Below are 22,258 nucleotides of genomic sequence, written 5' to 3'. Positions count from 1 at the left end.
TTATATTTAAAAAATATTTTCAACAAAAAATAATTTTTTAGTAAGATAATTTATTTTTCATTACTTAATTTTAATTTAAAAAATAAAATATATTAATAAATTTATATTTAAAAATTTTAAAATATGAAAAGTAAAGGAAAAAGTCATTATTAATAAATTTATACCTGAAGATTGTCCGCATACGTAACTTGTTGGAAGTTTTATTCTAAAAATTTAGTCTCTTATTGAATTTTGTTTAGAATTTCAGTTCGAAGTGAAATTTCAAAATAGTCCAAGAAGCATTTGGGCTTCTTCTATTTCGGGCTTTTGGGTCCATGACAGTATTTTATATACCATGTTAATATCAATTAATATTATATTTTAAAGTAATATTAATTTTACTAAATAATGATAATATTGGAATATATTATGTTTTTAATGTATTAACATGATATAAAATTATATAAAAAAAAACATGATATAAAAATTTTTAATATTTTAAAAAGATAAAAATTCATTATATAATTTAAAAAGATTTACTATTTAGTACTTTGATATTGCCAACACGTGAGTTCCAATATTTTCAAAAATTTATTAAAATATTTTTATTTTTTCTTTCATTAATAAAATAGTCATTAAAAATAAATGAGTGATTAAAGAGAAAATTTTTAAAATCCAATTCTACCCTAAAATAAAATCTCTTATTTAATTCTTGGATATTGCCATTACTAGCAAATCAATCCTTATATTTTCAGAAATCTATTAAAATGTTCTTATCTTTTTTAAATCTATTAAAACGTTCTTATCTTTTTTTAAATTTATTAAAACGTTCTTATCTTTCTTTTCATCAAGGAATCCTCTTAAAAAAACAAAAAAGAAGAAAAAAAAGAAAATTTGGAAGACCATGGAAGCTATACAGTTCCGTCCAGACTATTACATTGCGAGATGCCTACATAATTCTAGTGGCCTAATTGGATTAGGGCCTAATCTACAAAGAAAATTTTCAAGCTTCTAGAATTATTCTAAACTAATTTAATTTATTTAGATAATAAATTAAATTAAATTAAATTAATTGTTATAGACTTAAGTCAAATAATTAAATAGCAACTCAATTAATCTATAACAGTACTGAAGTTCAAATTTAGTGATAAGATAATAAATTTATTATTAAATAATTTTAAATAAACAAATATGTTTATTAAGTCAATAAACAAAATTATTTTTAGAGATGAGTTCACGAATGTTAATCATTAACAAATTAAATATCTATAAGTTAATTTGAATTTAAATTATTTACTTAATAAATTTAAAATTTAACTCAATATTTAATTATTAAAAAAATTAATTAAATTAAATTAATCACAAAACACTCAATCCTTTATAGATTTTTATAATTTTATTTTATACTAATTTCATTACCGATTAAATCTTAAATTTTATTATCTGAAATGTATTCTATTATTATTTCGCTAATAAAATTGTCATATTATTGTCATATTATTTTATCTGGTAAAAATTTAAAAATTTAGAATTTAATTAATAATTTTTTTAAAAAAATATAATTTTTTGATTAACTCTAAAATTAATTTTTATAAGTTTTTATGGAAAAAATAGTTTTATAATTTTAAAATGTTAAACTTTCATAATTAATTGTATTTAAAATTAATTTTATGTTTTTATTATTTTATCAATATCTCATAAATAAATAAAAATCTTATTTTGATCCTATCTTAACTCAAACCATACCCATTATTTTTTTTTAATTTATTCCGTAGATTTACTATTTATTATTATTTAAAAAAGAATTTTATTGTATATATTAATTACAAAACATTAAAAATTAATTTAAAATTATTTTCACATAATTTATTTTTAAAATATATAATAATAAATTAGTTATAACTATTTTTGTTACAATATATTTTTTTTTAAATAGAGGTCTTTTTTTTATAACTTTTCACTATATTGTTAATCATACACTCCTTTTTTTTAACTACAATAACAATTAGAGAGAATTTTAGAAAAAAATAATTTAAAAAGTGGGTTAATTCAAAATTAAATTAAAATTAATTAATATATTTAAATCATTAATAAACTAAAAAAATATAATATAATAATATAAATTATTTTTTAATATTATAACTTTTTAATTTTAAAAAAATGATAACAAAATCTTAGCTTTTAAAAAAATTTACATTTTCACTTTAAACTTTAAAAATTTATCAATTAAATACTAAATTTTTAAAATTTTTTATTTATTGTACCTTAAATATTATTGACGTGGCAACTAATAATAGATTGCATTTAGAACAAGATATGAAGTTAAAAATTTAATTAGTAATAAAATTAGTATAAGGTGCAATTATAAAAATTTATAAAAAATAAAATTTTTTTGTGATTAATTTTTTTACGATACTTAACCATTAAAATTAAGGGAGAGACTAACTAGTAAATTTTTTTAAAACGTTAGAAATATTTTAATATTTTTTTAAAAATTAATAAATTAACTAATGAGTTTTTACCTATTATAAGAATTAAGTAATAATTCTCTTTAAAAGTATTTATTTTTTACAAAAAAAATATAAAAATTTTTTAAAATTTAAAAATAAAAAATTACTTTATATGACAGCATCAATGCATAACCACATAAAAAATAAGAAAAAAGATCGAATTAATGAGAGGTTTCTAAATTTTTAAGAAATTCATTAGTTTAATTCTATTTTAAAATTACTCTTATTAAAATATTTTTATATTTTATTTCATATATTTCTTGCTTCAAATTCAAATGTTAGAATAAATACCTAACAAAATAAAAGTTCATCTCTATCGAGATGACATATATACTCTTTGTATTATAGGATCAATTATAATGAGGCACACACTTATATTTCAAAAATAAATAAATAAAAAATTTCATGTTCCAACTACTAAAACTAAAATAAACTAAAAAATTTGAGACCAAAATGCTTATTTTTTATTGAAAAACTAGAATTTAGTAGCTCTTATAAATCCAATCCATTGAAATTTACCTAGTAAAATGAAAAAAATTATAAATCTTCAAAATAATAGATAAGAATATTGCATATAGAACCATTACGACAACCGTTAAAGGAGTAGTTTCCACATGGGAGCTACTTTTCTAAAATTTTTTTTTTAAACACATTTTAAAATACTTTAAATTTATTTTATAAAATTTTATTTTATCTTTTTAAAAATTTTAATTTTGAAATTTCGAATTTTAACAGAGATTCTATTGAAAAGTTAAAATTCTGATGCTAAAATTTAACCGAATATTATATCCCAACATAAAATATTTAATGAATTCGAGATTGGTTTGAGCCGACTCATAATAAACTCATATTGAAGCTCGATAGTTAAATAGAGATAAAAAATAATTTAAAAATAAAATTAAATAAAAGTATTTTAAAATTAAAATATTTAAACAAACGAATTCACAAAAAGATATATAATCAATTTATAAGGTGTAGAATCAATTTGTAAAATTAAATGGATATAATTGACTTCCCAAATTGATATGTAATCTATTTATAGAATTTAATAAAAGCAAATAAATTCGCAAATGAATATATAATTTATTTATAAAATTTAATTTACACACATATTTAGAAATAAACTTATAATCTATTTATAAAATTAAATGAATATAAATAGATTTAAAAATAAATATGTAATTCGATTGAAAAATTAAATAAATATAAATGAATTTATAAAAAGACTTATAGTCTGTTTTTAAAATTAAATGAAAATATAATCTTTTTACAAAATTAGATATATATAAATAAATTTACAAATAGACGCATGATTCATTTAAAAAATTTAAATGAATTTATAAAATCGTAATATGTTTGTAATTAATCGAATATAAATGAAATAACAAATGGATATATAATCAATTTGTAAAATTAGATAATAAAAAGGATTCGTAAGCGAATTTTTTATAATTTATATAAATTTTTATAAAATTATATATTATTTTAATTTATTTTAAAATGGTAATTTTTAAGGTATAGTTTCAGTTCTACCCAATCCCCAATTCCCATTTACAAAAAAAAAATAGTGCAATACAGTTTTCTCATTAATTTTTTCATCAATTTAAAATTTTAATGGTTTTCTTCTCATAGTCTCTTTGTTATTTTAAAATATTTCCTCTGATATAATTCATTCACAGCTGTATTTGTTTATGAAAAATGATTTATAATTGAGAAATATTTTTTTTATAAACATGTGAACAAGAGGTTAGAATAATATCATTTTTATTTAATTTATAGTGCTTATTTTAAAAAATATAGATTTGAGGTAAAATAAAAAAGATATTTTAATTTTATGCCATCACTATATTTTAAATTTAGTAATTGTATAATATTATATTGTCTTTTTGAATTAATAACAATTTCAATTAATTTTTAACAAGCCCAATTTTATTCTAAAAAAATAATTAAATTAATACAGTATATATTAGTGAAGACAGATACATCTGTACTCAAACTGTTGTTATTAAATTATAATTACAGTTTAAATTCATTTTTATAGTAATATGTCATCAATAAATTATAAAAATAGCTTAAATTATTATTATGTATAGTCTAAATTTTATTGATTATAACTAAATTTTCATAAAATACAAAGTTATTTTTAGAATTCATTTATTTACAGAAAATAATTTATATTTTTAAAATATTTTTATAAAAAATATTTTTCAATAAAATAATTTTATTTTTTATTATTTAATATATTAATACCAAACAGATATTTTTCATCTTTTATCTTATATTCATTTTATATTTATTCTTCCCTTCTCATTTATTTTAAAACAATATAATGACAATATTGATTACTTTATTAAATTCAAGCATTAAAGAAATCAATCCTTACATCACTATTCAAAAATTGAGTAATTAAGGCTCCATTTCTTTAATAGGAAAATATTTTTTAGAATTATATTTTTTATATTTTTTAGATTTAAGATATTTAAAAATTTTAGTTAATAAAAAATATTTTTATAATAAAAAAATAAATTATTTTAAGAAAAACAACTATTCTTTTGAAGAAAAAGTTATTTTCTGCATCTTAATATTTTTATTAAGGTTTTTATATATAAATTTTTTAATAATTTTATTTTTTAAATTAAAATTAAATTATTTCATTAAAAAATATTTATTATAAAAAATATTTTTTAAATATAAATTATTTTACCAGCACAACCTAGGCAATGAAGAGAAACTCTCATCACAACCACCTGCAACCAAATACATCAAATTTATTATATTGTTAAAATTTATTTGAATTCAAATTTATTATATTGTTAAAATTGAATAATATATATATTAAAATTATATTATCAATTATAAAAAAATTAAATATTAAAATTTTATTATGATAAATTTCATATATATAAAAATAAATTATTTATTTTAAAATTTTGATAAATTTTGATTAATATGTTTATGTAATAATTGATTGATTTTGCCTCTCAATTAATTTTAATAAGATTTATAAATATTAGGATAATAATCTAAATTACAATATTATTTAATTTATTAAATATAATAATAAAATATTCAATAATTTTAATAATAAATTTATTTAATTTTTAAAAAATGATATTAAAATATTAGATAATTAAAATTAAGATATTATATAATAGGTTTAAATTTTAGTTTTTTAATTATTTATATTCAAAATTCTTTTATTTAATTTTTTATTATAATATATATATATGACAAAAGAAAGAAAAAACATGCTATGGTGGTTGGAATGTGTCCAAATTATTCTTAATTATAGTTGAGTAAATTTACCTATTAGTTGTTATATTCTAAAATTAATTATTTAATTTTTGTATTTTAAAAATATAATTAAATTATCATTATTATATTATATTTATTTTAAAATTAATTTTTTAAGCTACTAAATTAAATTGTTGCAATCTATAAAATTATAGGGATCGAATCATAAAAGAAATAAATGAATGAGTAATTTTTTTAATTATTTTAAAATTATAAAAATTAAATAATTAATTTTAGAGATTAATATGCAAGTGATATTAAAGAGTATAAGCACGGATTTAGATCGAAAAATTAATTTTAATTCAAATTTATCAATTCACTTACTGCATGTGTGAATAAATAGATCTGCAAGAAAATATATTAAAATATTTCATTAATTTAAAAAGTTTATTAATTAGCCTATCCATTAATTTTAACCATTAAAGTGTTGTAATACATTTAATACGGAGGGATTAATTGGTATATATTTTTATAAAATTGAGAGACTAATTAATAAAAAATTTTTATGCTATAAAAATTAAATTGTAATATTTTAAAGATTAAAACTAGCAGAATAATCAATTAGTAAATTTTTAATATTTTATAAATATTTTAATATATTTTTAAAAATTAAAATATCAACTAATGAATTTCTATATATTCTATATATTATAAAGATTAAATAGTAAATTTTTTTATAATTAATTAATTAATTAATTAATTAATTAAATGGAGATTCATTAAGGTCTTAAATTCAAAATCTATCACTAGAATTTTACTGTGATGTCATATCCACCGCAAGTTAATCGTGCAAAAGCAAGAAGAAAGTGGTGGAAATAGAGATTTTTTGTCGATCTAATTTTTCCTTAAGTGGTGTTGTTTGTTTTAATTTCTTCTGCTGAGTGGTTAATTTCTCTTGTCACTGTCCCCCACCGTTTTATTTGTTTGTTTTCATTTTCTATCCCTCCCAGCTCTTCGTCGTTTTTAAAGGGATGTTTTGTTTTATTGTTAGTTTTTAAATTTCTATAAGTGTGTTTGTTTTTAGGTTGGTGTAGCTTCGGGAGGGAAGTTCTTTTAAGGAGAGGGCTCTTGATTGCACCTCATCGACATCTTAGGACTGCATCGATGCGTCCGATGGTATCACTCCCATTTTTGGCTAAGCTCTGTTGCGACTACCTACAGTTGGCTCTTTGATCGGAGCTTTGATGGTGGTTGTTGGGGCCTTGATTCTGCATGTTAACTTTTATGTCCTTTTGGTTATTTGTAGTTGTATTTGTTTTGGCTTTGTTTCTCGCTGCTCATTCTTTGCCTACTATGATTGGAGTATTTGTGTTGGTGTAGAGTTTGTCGGTGCGTGGTGTGACAGTGCATTGCAGTGGAGTAGGTGGAGTTAGTGTGTTTCTAAATTGGCATGACTATGTATTTTTATTTTGATTTGGATTGCATGTCTATTTTTTATTTGGTTTAGACGCGTCTAATTTAATTTAATTTTTTTTATTTAATTTATTTCGGTCTAAATCTTCATAGTGATATTGTAACTGATAAACTCCTAGGAATAAGGACGGATCCAAGAGAAGGCTACAAGTCCAAAACCCGTCAGACCATACGCTTAAAAGACGGCCCAACTTCACAAGCCCGGAATCAGCAATCCGAAGCAATCTGGATCAGATACGAGCACAAGCCCAATAGGAGAGTGGGCTCAATCACTCACCAACCCTGTTCGCATGCGTGCCAGGGTGAATTAATTGACCGTCTGGCGTGGAGAAGGGACCTGGCATGTCCGTACGTACGGGCCTGAAGGATACAGACAGGTAACACTATAAACGTGGGGGGACAGGAAAAAAGGATCTCCTCTCTCTTCTCTTCCTCTTCTTCGGGGCCTTCCTTATTTTTCTCTGAAACTCTGGCCTATTCATGAAATATTACATCGCAAACCTGACTTGGGCATCGGATCCCCGGTAGACCCCTGACCATTTTTCCCTATTTTGCAGGTCCCTTCACCAAACAGAACATTGAGAGATCCATCTGATGGGCCCATATGATGAAGCAAGCCAGATCTATCATGGATCAGGTTCATGGAGCAAGAGAAGAAAAAGATTTCTCAGTAACTTTTTAGCTCTTTTATAGGCATGGTTAAATACAATATCTATAGCATTGATAAAAAAAATGACAGTAAGATCAAATTCACCTTTAAACAATTAGTTGAGGGTCAAATATATTCATTTTATTCTTTAATTTAAATCTGCCCAAAATTTTTCATTATTGGCCAAATAGAACTAATCTAACCATACGCACTAAAAATGGAGTGAAACTTATTATTATAAATATTTACGTTGCAAAAAAGACTATAATTTTTTTATTTTATATAATTTTAAATATTCACGTTGTAATTTTTTTTTATAACATTCAAATGAGTTGACTAACTGCTTTTTTTAATAAAAAATAATTAAATAATTTGATTTTATAAGTTCGTAATACAAATAAAAATTTTGAACTTTATTCATTTTTATATTTTAATTATAAACTTTTAAATTTGGAACCCGTTCAATATAACAACGCATTTTTTTAATATTTTTAAATTTTAATAGCTAAAAAAAAGATAAATTTTAATAATCAAGTAAATTAAAAACAATTTGAATATAGTAAGAGTTTAGCTGATATGTTTGTAAAATTAACATAACAAGAGAGTTTATCAACTAAGAAAATATTTAAAAAATGTCACATGTATTGTGCTAAAAGTATAAAAACCACATTTTTTAATTTTTTTAAAATTGGATAAATTTTTTTAAAATTTGAAATTTGAAATTATGTTACTAAAATTAAAAATTAAAATATAAAAATATAAAAATACATAAATATTAAAAATTATTAGTGTTATTAAGTCTTTTATAAAATATGTAAAGTTTTAATTGAATATTTTAAATGGAGAAAAAAATAATAATTTTTTTTAAAAATTTAAAGATTTTATAATAATTTTTTTTTAAAAAATTTAAGTGGCAAAATGGAAATAAATTGCGAATAAAATAAAAAATTCTAAGTATGTTTCTCATTATTTGAATTAATGATCTGGATGGTTGGTCGTGTGTGGTCCGGCTCCAACTTGCACGACACGTTTTTGTAGATAAGTGAAATGTGACCGCCGACGACTTACTTTGAAGGCAACGGATTACGACTTGGTGGAAAATTATCATTTCGACACAAAAAGGACTTGTGGAAAATTCACATTTCGACTTGCAATCATTTTCCAAACTTTATTTTATAAAATTTTTTAAAATTAAAAATTTTGTAAAATTTTAATTCAATTAATTTATTTTTTTATACTTTTTTTATTTGAAATAAAATAAAAATCATATTTGATTTTATAAAAATATAAAAATGTTTTGATTTAATTATTTAAAAATATGAAAGAAATTAATTAATTTCATAAAAATTTAGATATTTAATAGTAATTTACCCTATATATTTCGTGCACGATGAGGTACTGAGCAAGCAGCAGAGGATACGTCGTGAAAATAGACTTCACAAGAAAGCATTACTTGAAATAGAGAGTCCATCATTCCCATTGAAATATTAATTTTTTTTATTAAAAATTAAAAATTAAATAGAATTTGAGTCTTTTTCTTAATAAACTCTCATATTTAACTGTTAAAATATTTTCGATTAAAACATTTGAAAATTAGATATTGCCCTAGAGTTAAACATTTGAAATAATATTTTCTATTTAACTGTTAAACAACATTTGAAAAATAAACTCTCATATTTTCTATTTAACTGTTAAAATAATGTTTTCGATTAAAACACTCAAATTAGATATTGCCCTAGAGTAAAACATTACTTAGAAAATTTAAAAAGTAAATTAATGCTATTCAAAGGGACCTTGAAGCTCTCAGAGAAAAAATATGCGATTTCTACATATATTGAAAATGGGCTTAAATAAGATCTTAATAAAGTTATTGCGAAAGAGAAAGTTTATTAGAAACAATGGTCTAAGTCCTTTTAGCTTATGGAAGGTGACAAAAAGACCAGATTCTTTTATGCTCAAGCTTCCACAAGGAAGCGTACTAATTATATGGATGCATTGCAAGCTTTTGATGATAGGTGGTCAACAAGGGAAGGTATGAGCTGTTTGGTTATAGATTACTTTCAGGATCTCTTCTCATATTCACCAGTGGTTAGTCAGTTTGATGCGTGCTTCTCATGATATGAACCAAAAGTTGTTAGCTCCTTCCAGTGCTCTTCAATTCAAGAGGGTTGTTTTTCAAATGCATCCCAACAAGTCTCCTGGCCAAATGGCATAAATCATGCATTCTTTAAAAAATTTTGGCATATCACAGGGGATATGGTTTTCTCAAGTTGTTAGGGTTGGCTCCAATCAGGTAGATTTCCTGATTTACTTAATGATACTCTCATTGTTCTTCTCCTAAAAAGAACAAGCCCTCATCCATCTTTTTATATAATGTGTTATATAAGATTGTGTTCTGACTAATCGGTTGAAGTAAATTCTATCAACACTCATTTCGCCTTTATAATCAGCTTTTATTATTACTGATAATTTGTTGATTGCATTTAAGCTTATCCATCATATGAAGCGTAAAACGCGGGATCTGAAGGGTAGTTCTGAAAATATACATCAATAAAGCTTATGACAAGGTAGATTGGAAGTACTTGAAGTTATATCTGTTGAGATTGGGATTTGTGGCTCAATGAATGGACTGGATGATGATGTGTGTTGGCTTTGTTAGCTACTTTGTGTTGCTTAATGGTGTTGAGGTTAGCCCAGTCCATCCTCATAGAAGTCTTAGACAAGGAGATCCCCTTTCTGACTCTTTTTCAAAGGGCTGACTCTAGAGGACTCATTCATGGTAGAGAAATAAAACATAAATTTTTTATTTTTTGAAGGAGAGTGTTTGGAGGTGCATCAGTCGTTGGAAATAGAAATTTCTCTCTCGAGCAAGTAAGGAAGTATTATTACAATCCATAGTACAAGCCATTCCTTCTTACTACATGAGTGCCTTTCTCCTATCAATATCGTTGTGCAATGAGATCCAGAGAATAATGAACTCCTTTTGGTGGGATTCAAATGGTCAATGTAGCAAAGGTCATTGGTTTTTCTGGGATGAAATGTGTGTTGGAAAATTTTTAATGGGCTGGGCTTCTGTAATCTCCATTTCTTTAACTTAGCGATGTTGGCAAATAAGGCTTGGGAGACTGATATGTTAAGTGCTGATTTGAGTTCTAACCCAAGTTTTGTTTGGAATAGTATTTTACAAGGAAGAGATTTGTTGAATAAGAGCATCAGATGGAGGATTGGAGATGAGTCAAATGTAAGGTGTGAGAAGATCTAATTTCTTTGTGGACATTCCTTCTATTGAGGGACTTGAGGATTTCATGTTGACATGCCTTCTTAACAATGATGGGCAAAGCTGGAATGTGGACTTACTTAATGAGTTTTTTACTCCAGAGAATGTCACGCATATTTGTAGAATTCCTCTTAACTTCTCTAGAAGAGTAGATAATCATATTTGGAATTTTACTAAATCAGATATAAACTCTATAAAAATACGTTATTTTTTTACAACTATAAGACATCCTGCTCTTTCAGCTAATGTTATTGCAAGTAACTGAAAGGTGTGGAATATTCATCTCCCACTTCAGGTGAATAATTTTATTTTGTGAGCTGCTAGAGGCATTCTTCCTTCTTGTGATAACTCGAAAGGAAGAGGTGTGGACATGAATATGTTTTGTATGTCTTGCAATGATGTTGAGACTAATATCCATATTTTTCTTCGAGTGCTCTTTTGCTCAAGAGTATTAGAGGTTGATTGGGATTAATCTTTTTGTGTCTTCAAATACTTTATCATTGTTTGAGAAGAATTTCTAGAGATTGTTTATATTACTTGTTGGACTATTTGGAATAGGTAGAATAATCACCTTTGGAATAAAAAGCTCTTAGTTGCACAGGATATTGTGAATTTTGGCCTAAAACTCTTAAAGAAATAGTAAGAGGCTCACCCACAAGTCTCATCAAACAAAGATCATCCCAATATTCAAGTTTGGTATTGCCCTACAACTGGTAGATTAAAATACAATATAGATGCATCGTTGCATGCTCAAGAATATTGTATATCTTATGCAGCCATTGTCTGAGATAATTAGGAAAACTTCCACATTAGAGTTTCAGAAGTTTTTTGGGGTTTTACTCACTCTTCATACATCAGAGATAGTTGCTTTAAGAGAAGCCCTTTTCTTATTAAAACAACTTAACATGCAAAGAGTTGATTTTGAAATGGATTCCAAAATAGTTGTTGATATTTTCTTGTCTTCGAAAAATGACAAGTCTTATCAATTAGATCTTATTTCAACAAGTCAATATGATTGCTCATAGACTGTCTAAAGTATATTATGCTAGTTCCATTGTCTGATTTATTTTTTTTTTATGATGTTTTATCTGTTTTGACTTCTGAATATCCTCATGCGAGAGAATTATTGACAAAAAATAATGATTTTTGTTATTACTTTATATGATTATCTGAGTTTTTTTTAGATTAAAAAAAAGTATTTTTATTGTAAATGTATGAGAAGTGACTATTTTTTTTTTAGTTAAATAATCTTTATTTTAACAAATTATACCTAGAAATTTAAAACATAAAGTTAGGTATATATTGTAAAAAAAATATAAAAATAATACCATTTAATTTTTAATTTTTAATTTTAAAATTGTTTAATAAGGTTTTTTTTTTATATTTTTAATTTATATACCAAGTTGCAAATTTTTAAACGCTATTATTATTGATAGTCTTTTTCTCTACCTTAATAACTCTGTGACGGAGAGATTCATATTAAAAAATTTATAGTTTCTTATACTTTTAATATGAAAATTAATCCGATTACTTTAAAATTATTTCTAAAAAATAAGCACACAAAATATCAAAGCCTAATTAATAGAAATTAAAAAATTAATAACTTTTACAAATTTCACTAATTTTGCTCATATTTAAACATCTAAATTATATATATCTTTTTTTTTTTGTATTATGTTACAATTTTTTTAAAATAATTATTATATAATAATTAGATCTTATGATAAAAAAAAAACTAGTTATGTGAAATATCATTATCTTATAATCCTCATAAAAAATGTTGGTGAAATTAGTAAAATTATTAATATTGATAATTAATAGTTTGAAATTTTAGTTATTATCGTGAATTTATTTATTATTATAATTCTTAAAGATTTTATTAATATTAAAATTGTTAATGTTTAAATTAAGTTAACCCTTCAATTTAATTATAAAATAATCAATTAATAAATATAAATCATTAACTTAATTATTTATTATGTATAACTAAAATCTACTACCACTTATAATTTTTATTATTTTTTTAGATTTGTCTACTTTTCTATATTACATTATAATTAATATATAAATTAACTATTATAATAATTAATTTTATCATAATCCCTCTTTAATTAATAGAAAAATATTATTTTTAACTAAAAATTACAGAACTGAGAGAATAGATATTTTAATAATTTATAATTATAGATAATTTTAAAATCACAAATTTAATAAAATTTTATTGCAACAAAATCTTTTTTATAATTATCTAGTATTTAAAATAAACTTATCCCAAAATTTAACTTTGTTATATACCAAAGTTCGAATTTTTTTGAAATATCAAGTTTTTAAATAATAAATTCATTATTCATTTAAAAATATAAACGGGTGGCCTTTGAAATGTGTGTGGATGTAAAAAACACAATATTCTCTATCAAGTGTGCCGTCAGCCTATCTACATCCATTTCTATTAGAAAATAAATTAAAATTAATATAGAATTTTCTAAAATTATTTAAAAACATTAATTTTATTTATTTTTAAGAAATAAAAATATTCATCCAGCCTGCAAATAAATTAACTATTTTAATAACACATTAATTATTTTAATATTTATTATCTAAACATTATTAATATTATTGTTCGACAATATTAATTGTTGTAATAATAGCTAGCTGTTTTATTAGCTGATATATATTTTGATAGTAATTAATTAAATGTTACAATAAATAATTTCTCATAATTTATTTTTTAATTATTAAATTAATCAAAACACTAAATATTATTTAAAAATTTTATAAAATTGACAATTTTTGCAAGTAAAATTTGTAAAATAAAAAAAAAAATATCTTTGATAATTTGGGGATAGAATAGAAGTTATTATGAATAAAATCACTGTATTGAAAGTCTCTTTCTATAATCCATTCAATAAAAACAAGTTGGCCTTTGTTGTGTTCCCTTTGTTGATATATGTATGTGTTTTGTTCTACGCGAATTGATCTTTTCTTGTTTCAATCACCGAAGAACAAGGAGATGATAAATTCAACTTCCTTCATCATCACATCCAACAAATCTAAATTTGATCTCTCTCTGTATTCAATCTTCTTTTCAGGTTCCATACATTATCACCCTCTTCTTCTTCTTCTCTCTCTCATGTGATCATCACATGACTACTCATATTCATGCATAGATATTCAAGATGGATGATGGAGAAGCAGCCACTACAAGGAAGGTTGTATTGTATCTTATATCTGGTTTTTCTTCTCTTTCATATTGCCTTCTCCCTCTCTATCTCTTAGTTTTATTGAATTTTTTGTCTTTGTTTTTTCAGTTTTGGCTATCATTTTCATGCTTCTATAATTTCCAATTTTTCTTGATTAGATTAAGAAGTATAATCAAACACTATGAGTGGTGGTTATGAAATAAGTTGTAAATTTCCATTTAAATTAATGTCAGATAGGGAGAGATTCCTATTAACATGTTTTTAGGTTAAGGATACTAGAGTTGAACTCATGATGGTGTACTGAGTTAACCAATAGATGCTCTTTATTCTCAGTCTACTATCATCTGTTTCCCATTACTATTAAAACTTTTACTTAAAAAACATTTCTTTCATATATGTTATTCTAGTTAACATTAAAAAAACACATATCCGGACTGACTCACTCCAAGAGGTTTTCAAAGAGAGCAGTGGCTAAGTCTCTCATAAGGGTGCATTACTCTTATTCAAAACTGATATGAGATTTAAACACACTCCTCACGCCCAGTATTATACTGAAACTTGATATATTTTTATTGTGAGAGATTTTATTAAATTTGGATCAAATCTAATTAAAAAAAAAAAAATAGTTTAAGTCCTTATAAGGGCAATCGATATCCAAAAAACTAGTTTAAGTAGGGCAATCGGATTAGACCTAATTCACTAAAAAAATTAGTTTAAAAAACTAGTTTATGTTCTTATAAGAGCAACCGATACCCAAAAACTAGTTTATGTTCTTATAAGGGCAACCGATACCCAAAAACTAGTTTATGTTCTTATAAGGGCAATCGATGTGAATACCAAGGTAGAGGTATCGAATTCAAACTTCAGTCGAAATTAATCATATTTGAAAAAAAAAAAAAAATTTTAACTTATTAGACGTGTGAATAAAAATTTATTTAGAATTTTAAATTGTTAATTAATTCTATTGATGGAATGGATTATATTTGAGTAAAAGATTTTGCAGAAATAATGGCCAATTTTTGCTGAAGATTAAGAAGGTATCTTTGTAGAGTAGAAAAATCTTTATATTTAAGTATTGAAAATAGGCAAAAGAGAAAGCACTTCTGATGGCTGAACGCGGAGAACAGAAACCGCAATTTCACCGTTTTCAACTCTCTTATTCAAATGCATAATTATTATGAGTGGCTCAAATCTCCAAACTCAACTTCTACCCAACATTTGTCCCAACATAATCTAAAGTACCTTTTTGTTTAGTTTAACATCATTCATTGGTGGGATCTGTTAGGTCTACTTACAATCTAAGATTCCAACACAGTTGTCTGAAAAGATCCTTTTTATCAGAATTATTAAAATAAAAAAATTTATACTGGACGGATCTAGATCAAAATACTCACTTTGTATAGTATGAATTTGGATATAGTTTTATGAACCTAAATTATAATTCAACTTAAAAAATTTTAAATTGTGATTTGAATAAAATATTTAAATAAGATATATATAGAACTTGGTAAACAAGGTAGGAAGCAAACTCTATAGCTAACCAGGCTACTCCTTCAGATTAAAGATTTTAAAGTTTACAAATAAGAGTATATATAGAACCAAAGAGATGAAATGAGATGTGATAGGTCTCTTCTTCTTTAATTAGAAGTATCGAATTCGATTCGGTCTGAGCGGTACGAATCTAAATTAATTTAAAAAAAAGTGTATATATAGAGAAGCTCCCTTGCTTCTTTTGAAATGAAGATACTACTGCTAGCAAGTTCTATGTAGAAATCATCAGCTGCTGAAATCACCAGCTGTCTTTGATTCTGTTGTTAGTGAATCAACCCATCTGAATGTAATCTGATTATATTCAATGCCATGATTCTTAGGTGTTTTAATTATTTTATATGATTCTTGGCAGGAGGAATCTGAACTTGGGACCTCCTCCTGGATAGAGGAAAGGCTTGGTTGATTGCCTTGGAGATCAGAAAAATATATGGAGATCAACAACAATGAATCTTCTTCATTTCACAGACATTCTGAATCTTTGCCTTGTGTTCACAAGGTTGGATTGCCTCCAAAGCAAAATCTTTTCCAGGAAATTACTGCAGCTGTGAAAGAAACCCTCTTTGCTGATGATCCCTTGCGCCAATTTAAGGATCAAACAAGATCAAGAAAGTTTGTACTTGGAATTCAAACTCTTTTCCCTATTTTTGAATGGGGAAGAGACTACAGCTTCAGTAAATTTAAAGGAGATTTGGTTGCTGGACTTACCATTGCAAGCCTATGTATTCCACAGGTAAGAATCTTGATTCATTTCAATGTATAGAATATTATCTTTATTTTTTTTCTCCAGATTTTAATGATTTTTCAGAATTTTTATTTCAGGATATTGGATATTCACAGCTTGCAAACCTTAAGCCTCAATATGGTTTATGTAAGTAATCTTCTTTGTTACCAACAGATTGATGTTTCTTGGAATCCTTTGATAACCTGAGAATTTATTCAGTTCAACCATTTTATGTACAATCGATTATGACACGACTCGCGTGGAATCCACCATGTTCAATAATTATGATAGAACTGTTGTATATACATCGGTTGTATTTTAAAGCTTTCTCCGAAAACGCATCCTTTTCCTGCTTTTTCATGCTTTGATTAATGGGTTCGAACTCGTAACCTGAGTACCACTGAGATGTTTTACTTGTACTGAATTTCAAACGTTGCAGATAGTAGCTTTGTTCCACCTCTTATTTATGCCTTCATGGGTAGTTCAAGAGATATTGCTATAGGACCAGTGGCAGTAGTATCCCTCGTGCTTGGAAGTCTTCTGCAGAATGAGATTGATCCTTCCAAGGACCCCGTTAACTATCTTCACCTCACGTTCACAGCTACATTCTTCGCCGGAATCACCCAAGTTACTCTAGGATTTTTCAGGTTATACTTGCTGCTACTGTAATCACTAAAGCCTCTTTGAACTCATTCCTTCATCTTTGGTCTTGTTTGAATATGGCTTTCAGATTGGGATTCTTGATTGATTTCCTATCTCATGCTGCTATTGTCGGGTTTATGGCTGGAGCTGCCATTACTATTGCTCTTCAACAACTAAAGGAATTGCTTGGTATAGCTCATTTCACTAGGAAAACCGATATAGTCTCTGTAATGCGCTCCGTCTGGACAACAGTTGATCATGGTGTAAGTGATTAATTACACAAGTTTTTTTTTTCTGATTTTTATTTGGATTTTCTGTGAAATAATACTTGTACGTGTTCTATTTTTCCAGTGGAACTGGCAGACAATTGTCATAGGAGTATCATTCTTGGTCTTACTTTTGTTAGCCAAACAAATTGTAAGAACTCTAATCCTTTCTAGTATATATAAATATATTCTACTTATTAGAAGTGAAAATTTTTCTTTATTTAATGCTTTATGCAATATTGTTGCAGGCTAAAAAGAAGAAGAAATTGTTCTGGGTAGCTGCTATTGCTCCATTGGTCTCTGTGATTCTTTCCACTCTTATAGTGTATGTTACTCATGCTAATAAGCATGGAGTTAAAATTGTAAGTCTTGTTTCTTCATCACTACAAAAAAATAAAAATAAAAATAATTACGAAATTTAATTGATAAATTGTAAATTCTTGTCTTGTTGTAATTCCAAGGTAAATGAGATTAAAAGAGGGGTAAATCCACCATCAGTGAATGAAATTTTTTTCTCTGGAGAGTACCTTGGCAAAGGCTTCAGGATTGGTGTTGTTGCTGGTATGATCGCCCTGACGGTGAGATACATTTCAGAATCTTGTTCTATAAATGCTTTAAACAAGGAGTTTTAACCTGAGCTGCATGATATATGATTCCAAGTTCTCTAATCTTCAGGAAGCAATCGCTATCGGAAGGACGTTTGCTGCCATGAAGGACTATCAGATTGATGGAAACAAAGAAATGGTAGCATTAGGAACCATGAATGTTGTCGGTTCAATGACTTCATGCTATGTTGCTACAGGTTTAATAACATTATTCGTGTTAAAACGAATTCTTCTTTGCCTCTCATCTCATATATATCGCCTGCTTTTATGGTATCAAAACCAGTATCTTTAGGCTTATGTGGAGGGAGGCTGTTTCGTCGAAACTTTTTCTTATTCGATTCTTACGAGGTGGTTTGCTTATCTTTGTTCAGGATCGTTTTCTCGATCAGCAGTGAACTTCATGGCTGGCTGCAACACTGCCGTCTCAAACATAGTGATGTCTTTAGTTGTATTATTAACATTGGAGCTTATCACTCCATTGTTTAAATACACTCCAAAAGCAATAATTTCCTCTATTATCATATCTGCTGTGATAGGCCTAATCGATATCGAAGCAGTGATTTTGATATGGAAGGTTGATAAATTTGATTTTGTTGCCTGTATGGGAGCCTTCTTTGGTGTGGTATTTAAATCTGTGGAGATCGGCCTCTTAATCGCTGTAAGATCGAATCGTACAAAACTTTCAGCATTTCCTGTTGTGATTTTTTGTTTTTTCTGGGTTTTGTTACTAAAGTTTGCCAGAACAGGTTTCAATTTCATTTGCTAAAATACTATTGCAAGTGACAAGGCCAAGGACTGCCATACTTGGAAAATTACCCAGGACCACTGTTTACAGGAACATTCAACAATATCCTGAGGCTTCAAAGGTTCCAGGCATCTTGATTGTTAGAGTTGATTCAGCAATTTACTTTTCCAACTCCAATTACATCAAGGAGAGGTATTTTTCAAACATCTTCAATCCCTGGAATTCGCGCACGAACAAGTTCAAATGTCTATTTGATGGGCTTCTGTTCTTTTCTTTTTTCTTGTTGCAGGATTTTGAGATGGCTGACTGACGAGGAAGAACACCTGGAAGAAAACAACCTACCCAGAATCCAGTTTTTGATCGTCGAAATGTCTCGTAAGAAGTTCATAAAATGCAAGAATTTCTAGTACTGAAGCTTCAACATAATTCTGTGATCTTAATATATGTGTTCTTGCAGCTGTAACAGATATTGACACTAGTGGAATCCATGCCTTGAAAGAGTTGCATAGTAGTCTTCAGAAGAGAAATGTTGAGGTAATGCATACTAATGAATATCTGTGAATCTTGTTCATAAAATTACATCAGAAAACTAATAATCCTGATAATCAACTGTTGTCCCAACAGCTTGTGCTAGCCAATCCAGGGCCAGTTGTGGTGAACAAGCTCCATGCTTCTAGTTTTACAGAACTGATAGGGGAAGACAACATTTTTCTTACAGTAGCTGACGCAGTTCATACATGTGCTCCAAAGATGGAGGAAGTGTGAAATCATGATCATTCCTAAAACATTGGAAGCTGCTTTCTATAATACAATTGTAACATTTTGGTACTGTCTACTGCAAATGGATCAATTTGATCCTGATCCAAGGGGATAAAAGATGCACTTTTCATTTATGAGACAATTAATATCACTTTTTGTTCACAAATTTCTCATAGTGTGCTTCCTATAAGTTCAACTTTCTATAAAAATGAGTATATTAGCTCTTAGATTAAATATTTATATTTAGATTCATGCGACTTTTGATTTTCAAGATATTTTATTTTGTCTGAATTATTCGGTATTAGAAATCACTAATAAAATTAATTTAAATTGATGTCTGACAAACCACTATAATAAAACACTTATTCTGAAGTTTTTAAAGGTACTTTAGACCAGGACTCGAACTTGAGACTATTGATTAAAGGAAGAACAACCTGTGCTATCCCCAGGGGCGGAGGGAAGGTACGGCAAGGGGGCACGTGCCGTACCGGCGACCGGAAAATGCTTAGGGGATAAAGGTGCCGCAGCGGCGCAGCCGGTGCCCTACCAAAGGGAAGCTCCTGGCTCCGCCACCTATCCCTCACACCTATTAGAGGTATTATTGACACTTTTTTATTTCTATTGAAATTTGTACTATTATTTTTATTATTATTACAAAATATTCATAATCATTGTTATATTCTATTATTATAATAGTATAAAACAACTATTTACTTATTCTTTTATAATGAGTAAAAAATTTATAATTATTTTAAATTATTGTCAAATTGTTATTTAAGTAGTATTAAGATAATAATTTTGCAACGGCTACTATGATATTATTATATGAACCTAAAATATAATAGCGAATTAAATATATTAGTTAATTATAGTTAAACGAGAGTTAGTATTATTTTTTATATTGAATTAGTTTATATTTAAAAAATAATAAAATATTAATATTATGACACTTCAATTTTTATAATTTTATTTTTAATATTTGTTAAAATTACATCCTAATGACTTATTAAACTACCATTGTAGTTAGTTTTAAGGAAAAGTATAAAAATATACCACGTTGTTTTAGTTATCTTCACTTTAAATTTGTAGTAAATTTATGTTAAAATAGTGTTTATTAATAAATTGTTGTATTTTTCTGAGGTCGCTAAAAATTGCAAGAAAAATATAATTGCTAATTAAAATTTAAAAGTATAAAATAATCATATCGTTTTACTCATTTCATTTTAAAATTTATGGTTAATTTGTATTAAATTAATAATTTGTGATATAATTTTCAAATTAATATGTTTTTAACGGCGTCCAAGAATTACCACAATTACTATTTTTATACAAATTGAACCATAAATCTTGAAATAAAAAATTCATAAAGTATATATATATATATATATATATATATATATTTTCCTTCTTTCTCTTTAGTTTTATTAACTATAAATCAATGACCAATTAAGTTGTTGCTAAATATTTAGAGACAGAGTAAACGTCATCTGCAATGAACCTCATTGTGTGTTTAGCGACAATTTTTAATTGTTGCTAAAACTTAATTGAATTTTCTATATTTCCATTAACAAAATACGCTTATTTTATTCAATTTTCCTAAATTGAGAATAAACTAATGAATACATAGTTTAATACAATCTGGTTTTATTTTTAACTTTAATTTTTAATTTTTTACATTCACTACAGTTTTGAATTTGATCAACTTTTATTGTAGGTTTTTTTTTTTTTTTCAATAAAAGTCTAATTGGTTTTTGTTTTGGATTAATCGACAATCAAATAATACTGATCATTTGTTAGCTTGGAAAGTATTATCTTACATTAATCTTACACTCGAGTATCTTGTAATATTATTTTAAATTTTTTCACTTAACATTTTAAACTTTAGATTAAATATATTAAGGCCGATTTATTCATCTGGATTAGTATGAATTTATTATATTAAATTTCAGAAAATATAAAAAAAAATTTTAAAAAAAATTTTAAACTAAATTTAATTAAAAAAATTTCCTCAATAATATTAAATATCCCTAATACATATTTTATATTTAAATCATAAAATATTATATAATACACTCAAAATATCCAAATACAGAACTTGGAAAATCATCACTTGAATTATATCTTATTTTGGGCTTGTAAATATAATTCAAAATCAAAAAATTCTTTTATATATGTATGAATATGTATATTCAATTAATAAATAAATAACATATTATCTAAAATCATAATAAATTTTATATTTAAATTTAAAATAATAATATTTTATTAACCTGAGTGTATATACAAACGGGTTCGTGTAAGAAACCATCATATTTACCTAACTGAATGATAATTGACCTACTCCAGCTCCATTTATTGAGAATAATCATCCCATTTTCTTTGGAATTCTGAATTAATACATGAGTATAATTTCTATATGTATATTTTTTCAGAAAAATATATAATAAATAACACTAATACATTCGTAAATTTAATCTGATGATACGTGTCGAGAGATTCTACTTTTTAAATTTATATTTTAAAAAAATAAATAAATAACACTAATTCAAATAAACAAACAAATGAATTTGAAAATGTAGAAAAGAATTTAATTAGGACAAAAATTAAATATTTGTCAAAAAAAAATAAAAGAAAGGAGAACCCAAAC

The 22,258-nt window shown here is 25.4% G+C and overlaps 1 protein-coding gene across 2 annotated transcripts; it reads left to right on the top strand.

Annotated features, from left to right (window-relative positions):
* Positions 1–14,092: 14,092 nt before the first annotated feature.
* On the top strand, positions 14,093–19,779 carry LOC110600270 (sulfate transporter 1.2). 2 transcript variants are annotated; one of them, XM_021737082.2, is made up of 14 exons: positions 14,093–14,331; positions 16,226–16,603; positions 16,693–16,741; positions 17,034–17,241; positions 17,325–17,499; positions 17,588–17,653; positions 17,751–17,864; positions 17,964–18,080; positions 18,178–18,304; positions 18,479–18,765; positions 18,854–19,044; positions 19,142–19,227; positions 19,310–19,386; positions 19,477–19,779. In XM_021737082.2, the coding sequence occupies exons 2-14, from the start codon at positions 16,301–16,303 to the stop codon at positions 19,615–19,617; spliced, it is 1,941 nt and encodes a 646-aa protein (XP_021592774.1). In that variant the 5' UTR covers positions 14,093–14,331; positions 16,226–16,300; the 3' UTR covers positions 19,618–19,779. The 2 variants fall into 2 exon arrangements, with proteins under 2 accessions (XP_021592774.1, XP_043806064.1); XM_043950129.1 differs by lacking the exon at positions 14,093–14,331 and adding an exon at positions 14,356–16,135.
* The last annotated feature ends 2,479 nt before the right edge of the window (positions 19,780–22,258 follow it).

This window comes from Manihot esculenta, chromosome 14, assembly GCF_001659605.2.
Source record: "Manihot esculenta cultivar AM560-2 chromosome 14, M.esculenta_v8, whole genome shotgun sequence".
Taxonomy (NCBI): Eukaryota; Viridiplantae; Streptophyta; class Magnoliopsida; order Malpighiales; family Euphorbiaceae; genus Manihot; species Manihot esculenta.
Note: the sequence above shows the minus strand (reverse complement) of the source record. Positions and strands in the feature narration are given on the sequence as shown.

Bases quoted from the DNA above. Each gene is read 5' to 3' on its own strand.
- LOC110600270 (XM_021737082.2), top strand. From the start codon at position 16,301: ATGGAGATCAACAACAATGAATCTTCTTCATTTCACAGACATTCTGAA. The intron at 16,604-16,692 runs GTAAGAATCTTG...TTTTTATTTCAG, and splicing joins CAAGCCTATGTATTCCACAG to GATATTGGATATTCACAGCT. The intron at 18,081-18,177 runs GTGAGATACATT...TCTAATCTTCAG, and splicing joins CTGGTATGATCGCCCTGACG to GAAGCAATCGCTATCGGAAG.